The sequence below is a fragment of the Tupaia chinensis genome, unplaced genomic scaffold (assembly GCF_000334495.1).
Source record: "Tupaia chinensis unplaced genomic scaffold, TupChi_1.0 Scaffold000387_1, whole genome shotgun sequence".
In the NCBI taxonomy this organism is placed as follows: domain Eukaryota; kingdom Metazoa; phylum Chordata; class Mammalia; order Scandentia; family Tupaiidae; genus Tupaia; species Tupaia belangeri.
The window spans coordinates 194,094-205,244 of record NW_006159889.1 but is presented as its reverse complement, the minus strand read 5'-3'; the positions used below and the strand labels follow the sequence as shown (position 1 = coordinate 205,244).

The window sequence follows — 11,151 nt, the reverse complement described above, 5'->3', positions numbered from 1 at the left end:
CCCTCACCCATTTACTTGCATGTATCACATTTTCAATAAAAAGGCACGATGATTCCTAGCAGTTGTCACTCTTCAGAGAGCGATCTGAGAGTGTCCGACTGAGGACGTGCACGAAAAAGGCACCGAGGCCTCAGTCTTTCCTTCCTGCACCACCTCCAACGAGTCAACCCACCCCAGCTGAGGCTGGACCCCGGCACTTTCTCACTTGTCTCTTCTCCCTCTCTCTCTGGTGAGCAAGAGTGCCACAAATTACATAATAAGGATAAATTAACTGGGGACCAGCAGTTAGCATAATGGCTATGTTGCTGGATTCCTATGTAGTCGACTGTGGTTTGAGTCCCAGACCCAGTGGCTTAAATTCACTCAGGGCGCGTGCGCGTGCATGCATGCCCAAGATCCCAAGAATGGAGCAGAAGGGATTGCAGCATGGCCATCCCCCCCAGGAGGTGATTTCTCACCTTCTGTCTCTCTGTTTCTCCCTGTCTTTCTGGCAAGCGCGCACACCCTATAGCAAAAACTTAAAAAAAAAAAAAAAAAAAAAAAAAAGGATTAATTAATTAATTATTTTTTTAAAAAGAAAATAGAGGATCTCAGCTGACCTTAACTATCCTTGTGTCAATAACCTATAAAAAAATCTGAGGCAATGAAGAGAATGAGTTATTATTGTTACAAACAAACCGCAATCTACACAACCAAATGGGTATTTTACTTTCCAAAGCAGTCCTCATAGGGGATCTATATATTTATTTTAATCCTAAGGCTAGCGCTTAAAATGGACATGGAACTCCTCTTACAGAATTGCATGTTTTTCCTTTGAACATAGTTTCAAATTTTAGAAATTGCCAGAAGTCATTTGAGGCTAAATCTTATAACTAGTGTGATTTAAAAATAGGACTTCTGGGACCAGCAGATGGCATAGGGTTGAATTGCTGGAATCTCATGTACTTGACCACAGTTCAAGTCTCAGACCTGGCCACTTAAAACTTACACCGGGCACATATGCATGTGTGACCAAAAATCTCAAGACAAAAATGAAGGAGAAGGGATTATGACTTGGCCATCTCCCTCAGGGGGGATTTCTTGCTTTCTATCTCTCTGTCTCTCTAGCAAGCACATGTGCCCTATAGCAAATATCTCTCTTAAAAAAAAAAAAGGAAAAAAGGAAATGCTTTAGTGGGCTAGCAAGTGGCATAGAGGTTAAGGCACTGGATCTCACATGGCCAACTCCACAGTTTGAGTCCCAGACACAGTGGCTTGAAAATCATGCCAGGGGGACCAGCAGTGGGCATAATGGCTATGTTGCTGGACTCCCATGTAGTCAACTACGGTATCCCCACCTCCTTCTAGTTTGTCTTCCTGTACTGCAGAGGGTGGAATGATCATTTGCATGGAGAAAATAAAATAAATAAATAATGCAATCTAGAGGGCCATCAGGTAGTGTAGTGGTTAAGGTGCTGGACTCCCATGTGGTCAACCAAAGTTCAAGTCCTAGACCCGACAGCTTAAATCTCTCGCCAGGTGTGTGTGCATGCATGCCACAAAATCCTGAGAAGAATGGAAGAGGAGGGATTGTGGCATGGCCACCCTCATGAGAATGGTCTCACTTTCTCTCTCTCTTTCTGTTGAGTAAACATGCCTTATCACACACACAAAAAAGAATGAAAAAGAAAAAGATTGTTTTAGTAAGCCCCACCCAACCACTGGGGTAACTGTGATCAGGAAGGGATGAGGTGGAGGCTCTACCAAGTCTCCAGAATTTCACTTCTTTCTCTCTCATCCCCCCTCTCTCTAGTCAAACTTGAAAAATAGTAAGAATTAAAAAATTAAAATAAAAGAATTTTTAAAAATACAATGATTGCCTCCCAGGGAGTCTGAACCCTGAATAAAGAAAGCAGCAAAAGCTGCCAGCCCCACTGTGGACTGCTGTGGTCCCAGGGGACAGAGACATTGTGCATCTAGCATACAACAACATGGTACGAGGAGCATTTTAGTGAGATCAGGCAAATCTTGGTCCGACATGCTGGTGCAAACCCACACAGGCCAGAGAGCGTCCATAGAGCTGTCTGGTCTCCTCAGTTCTGTGGTTTAATACAGGCTACCCTGCCCCACAGAGCATCTGGGAAGAAGATGTAGGACAGCGACCATATCAGGCAGTAAAAAGCAGTTAGAGAAAAAGGGGAGACAAACAGCATGATGACACCTGGAAGAAGAAAAAACGCAGACCCTCAATTTCCATGAGACTGTCTTGTATGTGCTTTCTACTCTCTACCCTCCCATCCCCCTTCTCCATCCTTCACTCATTTTTCACTCAGAATGATTAAGAAAAAAAAAAAAGAGAGAGAGACAAGAGCCCTGTCTCTAAGTTCAGTTTAATAGATGCACATAAGTAACTAGATAATTAGACCCAAATGCAATCTCAGGTTCCATTTTGTCAGATCAGAAATCAGTTCCAGTCAAGAGTAAATTTGGACCAGCAGTTGGCATAATGGCTATGTCGCTGGACTCCCACATAGTCGACCGCGGTTCGAGTCCTGGACCTGGTGGCTTAAACTCATGCCCAGAGCATGTGTGTGCATGCCCAAGATCCTGAGAGGAGAATGGAGGAGAAGGAATTGCAGTGTGGCCATTTCCCCTGGAGGAGGTGATTTCTCTGTCTCTCTGTCTCTGTCTCTCTGTCTCTCTGTCTCTGTCTTTCTGGTGAGTGCATGCACCCTATAGCAAAAACCTCTCAAAAAAAAAAAAAATAGTTGTCTGGAAAGTATGTGACCTGTGGTCTCAATAGCCATAGGCCTCCTTCTCAGGTGTCCAGAGATCTATGTGGGAGAAGGGATCTCATCTCGGATTGGCTGTAGTATAGGCAGGAGGAAGAACTGCAGCTATTTGGAAATGTACTCGATGGGGCTCTTGTATTAGCTGGTGTAAAATCTGTGAGGGACAGCTTTTGCCTTTATTTGCACGTTAAAGATGATGCGAAGAAGGCGAAAGTTGAGTGTATGATTTACTTTGAGAAGAGGGGGTCATAGTATCTTCAGGAACAAAGAGGGATGGTTGCCATTTGGTAAGCAGAGGGGAGGTGGACGAGAAGGGGCTAGACACTGGCGTTTCTAGTACACATCTGTTAGAGGATTTATACTAAAGGATTATCTCCTCTAGTCTCAGGAATCCCACAAAGTAGGGATTATTGCCTTGGGTTTATAGATGAGGGAAATGGAGCTCACAACAATGAGGTATTAGTCCAAGTTCATACAACTAATCAGGTGCCAGAGTCAGAACTTGAACTCAGATCTGTTCCGCTCGGAGCCCAGTGTCTTCTTGCCACCATTCTGCCTGTGCCATTAAGGGCCTGGGAGGAGCTAGCACCTGGCGCTTGGACGGGATTGTTAGTGCTGATGTCGAGAAAGGTGTGAACTGAAGGACAGGTCGGACGGACTGGCGGACCTTGCACACCACAGCGGACTCACAAGAGAGTACTGGAAGAAGCTTAGTCTCCCGCAGATGTTTGTCTTGTTTACACGGGCAAATGAGAAGAAAGCGGGAACAGGGAGACATCTGCCAGGGTTCCAGTGTGACAAGGACCTCAGGGTTTGGAACCCAGTGCTCAGAGCTCAGTCCCAAAGCCTGGGGGTCATCCATGACTCCTCTTCTTCCTCACTATCAAGTCAAACCCCACCATTTTTTTTTTAAAGAGCATATACACTCACCAGAGACAGAGAGAGAAAGGGAAAAAAAAAAAAAAAACGCCTCCCAGGGAGGATGGCAACACCACAATCCCTTCTCCTCCATTCTTCTCTCAGGATTTTGGGCATGCATGCATATTTGCCCAGCATGTTTTTCAAGCTGGTAGGTCCAAGACTCCAACTGTGCAGTTGGCCATGTGGGATCCAGCTGCCTTAAGCACAGCGGCACCTGGCTGGCCCTATTTATCTTAAATCCAATCTGGAATGGCCTGAAAGCAGGACAAGAATCCTCCTGGTGGTGACATTTAATAAGATGAGGACTCTCCATCTCCACTGCCATCATCACTTCATGTGAGCAAAGTCGGTTTTTCTATTTTCCTCCTCAGTCCTCTGTAGTTTATTTTCCACACCACAAAGTGACCATCGAAATCGGCCACTCCAAGTCAGATCACTTCCCTCGTAGTCCCTCAGAGAATTCTCATTTGCCTTCAGGATGAAGCCCCAGACCCTGCCCAGTCTGCCTCTCGGCAAGTTCCCACCACGTGGCTCCACGGAATCAAGCACCATCTGGGCTCAGAGCTTACAAAACACCATTTTCTCTACCCAAACCACGCCCTCCTATACATGGCCGCTCACTTCGCAGGACTTATTTCAATGTCACCACCACAAGCATTCTTGTCCCGTCTTCAGGCCATCCCAGTCTAAATCAGCTCCCCCAGCACCCTTGTACTTTCACAACACATCAAAACGTATTCTCACCATGATCTGTTTCGTGCCTGTCTCCCCCATCGGACTGCTGGTCTATCATGCCAGTTTGTCTCCCAGTACTGGTGCATGGTGGATGTCCCTTAATTTCTACTGAGTTCACTAACACTCTACAAATATTTTTGAACATCTACCATAGGACAGGCACAATTCTAGGCACTGGGGCTTATACCATAAATAAAAGAGAGTCCTCTATTGTGGGCAGGTTCGATGTTTACAGACCGTTAAAATACTAAGAAATGCCTATTATATCAGATGATGAAAAATCCTATGGGGAAGAAGAAAGCAGGGTGAAGGAGATAGGGGGTGCTGGGGTGAGCTACGGGGGCAGGTAACGAGTGGCAGTGATCATAAGCTAACTGCCAATGCCGTTCGAGAGAAGGGTTTTCACTCACCTCCCAGGTAGACCATCTTTTTCCAGTTCTCAGACTCCAGGATTTTGTCATGGGGGTAGTAGCTCTGGTCCATCATAAACAGAATCATGAGTGAGGCCATGCAGCAGAGAATGAACGTGTTGCCTTTGGTCAGAAGGGAGGTGGAGGCCAGAACACAGGAAGCATAGGGGCAGGGTAGGCCCTTGTATGTGAGAGGAACTCCTGCCGGGGGCAAAAAACAAAACATGGGGTAAGCTGCTGCCCCTCCTCTGAAGGGATCTAACTCTAGGAAGACTCACTCCCCTTCCCAGGCTACAAAAGTTCCTTAAGCCCAGGGCAGTGGCAGGCTGTCAATCATTTATCTATGCACCAAAGGAGATACTGACTGGGTGTTTTTGCTTGCTTGTTTGTTTTTTAAGGTTTTGTCCAGCATGATTTTCAAGCTACTGGGCTCAGGACTCGAACAGCCATCTGCCATGTGGGGGTTCAGTGCCTTAACCACCATGCCATCTGCTGGCCCCTCCTGCCTGGGTTTTACATTCTAATGGAAAGCAAGGAGTCTGGTAGGATTGAGCCTGTGCCCTGAGCCCAAGGAAGCCTCTGCTGAAAGGGACCTTCGGGAATGCTTCTTCTAAGGCCTGTGCTGGATCTGCATTCCCTGGCTTTGTGACCTCAGGCAAGACAGTTACTTCCCTTGGCCAGAGCATGGTTTCTCCATCCATCCAGGGGACTTGACTACAACTGCCAGTTCTAAAGTCCGTGAAGCCACAGGCTCCATCCAAAAGTCACATGGCAAGAAAGAGGCAGAGTTGCCAAGAGATAAGGTCCCCTCCCCTCCTCCCAGACCAGGGCTCTGCCAGTGGTCTGCAGCCTCCAGTAGATAGGGGCATGGGGAAGGGAGGAAAAGGGACAGTTACTGAACCCAGGCTTCTGGCATCTGACAGCTGCCCCCTGAGATCCCCTGCCCTCAGTCCTAAGGCAACGTGGGTTTTACTCACCAGTTGAATAAAAACACAGGCGGAAAGTTGCAGCTAAAACATAGATGATGGCCAGGAACCCATTGAGAGGCCCATCCACGCCTAGGAGCAGGGCTGAGGCCAGGCCAAAGGTGGTGAAGACGGCAAAGTCATTCAGCTCGGCTCCTGTTCCAGAGGGCCTGAGGTTAGAATTTACACTGCTGGGACCAGCAGATGGTGTAATGGCTATGTCACTGGACTCCCATGTAGTCAACCACGGTTCGAGACCCTGACCCGGTGGCTTAAACTCATGCCAGGCACGGGTGCATGTGTGCCCAAGATCCCGAGATGAGAATAGTAGCTCTGGTCCATCATAAACAGAATCATGAGTGAGGCCATGCAGCAGAGAATGAACGTGTTGCCTTTGGTCAGAAGGGAGGTGGAGGCCAGAACACAGGAAGCATAGGGGCAGGGTAGGCCCTTGTATGTGAGAGGAACTCCTGCCGGGGGCAAAAAACAAAACATGGGGTAAGCTGCTGCCCCTCCTCTGAAGGGATCTAACTCTAGGAAGACTCACTCCCCTTCCCAGGCTACAAAAGTTCCTTAAGCCCAGGGCAGTGGCAGGCTGTCAATCATTTATCTATGCACCAAAGGAGATACTGACTGGGTGTTTTTGCTTGCTTGTTTGTTTTTTAAGGTTTTGTCCAGCATGATTTTCAAGCTACTGGGCTCAGGACTCGAACAGCCATCTGCCATGTGGGGGTTCAGTGCCTTAACCACCATGCCATCTGCTGGCCCCTCCTGCCTGGGTTTTACATTCTAATGGAAAGCAAGGAGTCTGGTAGGATTGAGCCTGTGCCCTGAGCCCAAGGAAGCCTCTGCTGAAAGGGACCTTCGGGAATGCTTCTTCTAAGGCCTGTGCTGGATCTGCATTCCCTGGCTTTGTGACCTCAGGCAAGACAGTTACTTCCCTTGGCCAGAGCATGGTTTCTCCATCCATCCAGGGGACTTGACTACAACTGCCAGTTCTAAAGTCCGTGAAGCCACAGGCTCCATCCAAAAGTCACATGGCAAGAAAGAGGCAGAGTTGCCAAGAGATAAGGTCCCCTCCCCTCCTCCCAGACCAGGGCTCTGCCAGTGGTCTGCAGCCTCCAGTAGATAGGGGCATGGGGAAGGGAGGAAAAGGGACAGTTACTGAACCCAGGCTTCTGGCATCTGACAGCTGCCCCCTGAGATCCCCTGCCCTCAGTCCTAAGGCAACGTGGGTTTTACTCACCAGTTGAATAAAAACACAGGCGGAAAGTTGCAGCTAAAACATAGATGATGGCCAGGAACCCATTGAGAGGCCCATCCACGCCTAGGAGCAGGGCTGAGGCCAGGCCAAAGGTGGTGAAGACGGCAAAGTCATTCAGCTCGGCTCCTGTTCCAGAGGGCCTGAGGTTAGAATTTACACTGCTGGGACCAGCAGATGGTGTAATGGCTATGTCACTGGACTCCCATGTAGTCAACCACGGTTCGAGACCCTGACCCGGTGGCTTAAACTCATGCCAGGCACGGGTGCATGTGTGCCCAAGATCCCGAGATGAGAATGGAGAAGAAGGGATTACAGTGCGGCCATTCCTCGCTTTCTGTCTCTGGTGAGCACACACATCCTATAGCAAAAACTTCTCAAAAAAAAAAAAAGAATTTACACTCCTGTGTCCTGTGTCTTGGGCCTTGGCTCCTGTGGAAAGGGGGATGAGGCATGACAAGCAGGGTCCTGAGGTCCCAGAAGGCAACAGCTGCTCCACCAGGGTAATCTGTAGGTCAGAGACTGAGGCCTTGTCCTGCTCTGGCCTAGACTAACCATGCGGCCACAGGGAAGTCTTTCCTAATCCAGGTCCTAATGTTCCCTCCCTTAACATGTGAGGGTTAGAGTATAATTGGACACAACTGATAAGCTGTGGAGCCCTTTTTTCAAACTCTTACATGGACACGTTTTACTGTATTTAAAACTAATTACTCTGATTGATCTCCCTTTCCAGCCCCCTCCCCCCTCAATTCCCACCACCATGCTACTCCAGTGCCTGGATCAGCCCTGGACAGGGAGGTAGGGAGATAAGGAAACCGAAAGCCAGGACGAGGCCACAGAAAAGTGAGCCCACAGAGGAGCCAGGTGTAGACTGTGGGGCTCCCTAACTCTTCTCCAGAGCTGCTTCTGTTATTCTCAGGGGGATGTGACCAGGAATGTGTGGGCGCTGCCGGAAGTTAGAGGATGGAGGCGGTGACCTGAGGTGAATGCACCCGGGGACAGGGATTAGGGCCTGAGGCTTGGACTCACCCAACTTGGAGCAGGTGTGGAGGTGTCTAGTCATCGCCCCGATGGCCATGTCTAATAGGAAGCTGATCAGAAGCATCCAGGAGGCACAGAGGGGTTTCCTAAAGTGCAGGGCAGCAGGCCTGAACAGTGCAGATCTTTAAGAGGCTCATGGGCCAACCATCCCATCGCCCTCCTTACACTGCTACACTCCTACACTTGTACACACACGCCCTGGCACGCGACCTCCCTCACCTCCTCATTCATGCCTAATGGCTTCCATACACCCAACCCACAGTCTTACAGGCGTGTACCAACCCCTCTAGGTCATCACAGAGGTCCTTCCAACTCGAAATTCCAGATGTGTTTGATGCCCCGGGGGTCCCAGGACCTAGCCTGGCCTCTGCCACCATCTCACTGACTTCTCAGAGAACTACCATCCCCCCTCTAGGCCTCTGTTCCCCCATCTGTAAAGAGTTTGTGTTAAATTATCCCCTTCACGGATATAAACCTGTTCAGATGAATCGACTCATTTCACCTAGGCTGTCGAGTTTGTGAGCAGCGGGTATTCTTTTATTAATCATTTTATGTCCGGGAATATGTAGGGACGGCCCCTCTCTCACTTCTAATACTGATCATTTGTATCTTTTCTCTTTTTTTGCTTAGTTAGCCTGGCTAGAGGTGTATCAGTCTTTTCAAAATATCAGCTTTCGGTTTATTGATTTTTCTGTTAGTTTTTGTTTTCAACTTCTTTGATTGTTGCTCTAAGTTTTATTATTCCTTTCTTTCCACTCACTTTGGGTTTCGTTTGCTCCTTTTTCTGGTTTCCCAAGATGAAAGCCTAGATAATTGATTTTAGATTTTTTTTTTAATAAATGCTTTGAATACTATAAATTTCCCTCTAAGCAGTGCTTTCCCCACATCTTTACAAATTGTGATGTGTTATATTTTCATTTTCCCTTAGTTAAAACTACTTTTTAATGTCTTTTGAGACTGTTCCAGTTCATTCCATTGCTAATAATAGGAAACACCCGAGTCTGGGTGATTTAAGAGAAGAGGCTATAGCCACAGGTGGCATGGTGGTTGAGGTGCTGGAAACTCCCATATGACTGACCACAGTTCAAGTCCTGGACCTGGTGGCTTACTTTCTCACTTTCTCTCTCTCTCTCTCTCTCTCTCTGTGTCTCTCTCTAGTCAAATTAAAATAAATGAATGAATAAATAAAATTAAATAAATAAATCTTTAAAAAAGAGAAAGAGAGAACAGAAGTTTATTCATCCCCAGTTTGGAGGTGTGAGGTGCAAGGTCCAGGGGCTACCTCTCCTGGCCACATCACAACGTGGCAGATGGCAGAAGACTGCGGTCTGTGCTCTGTGTTGTCTCCTCGGATCTCATTCCTTCTTGTAAATGCACTGAGAGTCTGCCCTAGGGGCCCCTCCCTAGTCATTCCTAAATCCCGCCTTTCAATACCACCATGAAGGTATTAAGCTTCCTCTCAGTACCTTCACAACCAAATCACAATACACAAATTTTAGGGGGACACAAACCATAGGAGACTCTTCCTTTATTCACGTGTGTTGTTTAATCTCCAGATATGTCAGGATTTTTCCATTATTGATCTCTAGTTTAATTCCATGTGGTCTCAGAGTGTACTTTGTATGATTTCTATTCTTTTAAATTTACTAAGGTAGGGCCGGCAGGTGGTGTGGTGGTTGAGGGTGCTGGATTCCCACATGGCTGACCATGGTTCAAGTCCCGGACCTGGTGGCTTGCTTTCTCACTTTCCTTCTTTCTCTCTCTCTCACTCTGTCTCTCTCTGGACAAAATTAAAAAGAAAGAAAGAAAGAAAAAGAAATAAAGTTAAATAAAATAATTCTTTTAAAAAGTTAATAAAAGTTAAATAGTTTTAAAATATAAATTTACTAAGGTATGTTTTCTTAGTGACTGTTCCAAGTGAACTTGAGAAGACTGTACTCCGCTGCCACTGGATGAAGTGGTTTATAGATGGCCAGTGTATTCAATTGACTGTTGGTGCTGTTGAGTTCAACTATCCTGATTGTATTGGCTTTTTGTGTTTTTGTTTTTGTTTTTGTTTTAAGTGTGTGTGTGTGTGTGTGTGTGTGTGTTGTTGTTGTGGTGGTGGTTGTTGTCTTTGTTTTTGTCCTTACTAATTTCCTTTTTCTTTTCTTTTCTTTTCTTTTTTTTTTTTTTTTTTGGAGATTTTTGCTATAGGGCATGTGCACTCGCCAGAAAAACAGAGACAGAGAGACAGAAAGTGAGAACTCACCCCCCGGGGGATGGCCACACTGCAATCCCTTCTCCTCCATTTTCCTCTCGTGATCTTGGGTATACATGCACACACTCCTGGTGTGAGTTTAAGCCACTGAGTCCAGGACTCGAACCGTGGTCGACTACATGGGACTCCAGCAACAGCCATTACGCCAACTGCTGGTTCCTGTCCTTACTAATTTTCTGCCTGCTGGATCTGCCAATTACTGGAGTTAAAATCTTCAACTGACAGTGGGTTCGTCGATTTCTCCTTGCAGTTCTTTTGGTTTTTGAATTGTATGTTTTGATGCTGTAAATGATTTCCAAGAGCTCTTTCAGATTCCACACTGTTGGAGTCTGTGCCTCTGTCCAACCACCTCCCACATCCCTCTGAAAGCAGCCGTGCAGTCCCAAGCAAACCTGCCCTAGGAGGACCAGTCCCAAGTCTGCATCCTAACTGCAATGCTTGGGGGCCCAGCAGGAGCAGAGAGCCCAACCCCAGACCTCAGCTGTCTTAAACTACAGGATTTCCTTTGTTTACCCTCAGGCCTAGCATCTAAAGGGGACTGGGGCTGAATAAAAGTACTGGGCCCACAGCATGACATAAAAACCACACTGCCAGGACCAGCAGTTGGCGCAATGGTTATGTCGCTGGACTCCCACGCAGTTGACCGCAGTTTGAGTTCTGGACCCAGTGCGTGCCTAAAATCCCGAGAGGAGAATGGAGGAGAAGGGAATGCTGCATGGCCATCCTCCCTGGGGAGTGATTTCTTGCTTTCTGTCTGTCTCTCTCTGTCTTTTTGGCAAGCGCACGC

General features: G+C 47.3%; 1 protein-coding gene across 1 annotated transcript in view; it reads right to left on the bottom strand.

Moving 5' to 3' along the window:
- Positions 1-1,862: 1,862 nt before the first annotated feature.
- TMEM269 (transmembrane protein 269) overlaps positions 1,863-11,151 on the bottom strand; it is a 12,652-nt gene continuing 3,363 nt past the window's right edge. The window contains exons 4-7 of the mRNA XM_006153722.1: positions 8,093-8,190; positions 7,049-7,192; positions 4,838-5,038; positions 1,863-2,200 (exon numbers count right to left, since the gene is read on the bottom strand). Of these exons, the coding sequence (XP_006153784.1) occupies positions 2,073-2,200; positions 4,838-5,038; positions 7,049-7,192; positions 8,093-8,190 (571 nt within the window). The 3' untranslated portion in view covers positions 1,863-2,072. The remainder of the gene's footprint in view (positions 2,201-4,837; positions 5,039-7,048; positions 7,193-8,092; positions 8,191-11,151) is intronic.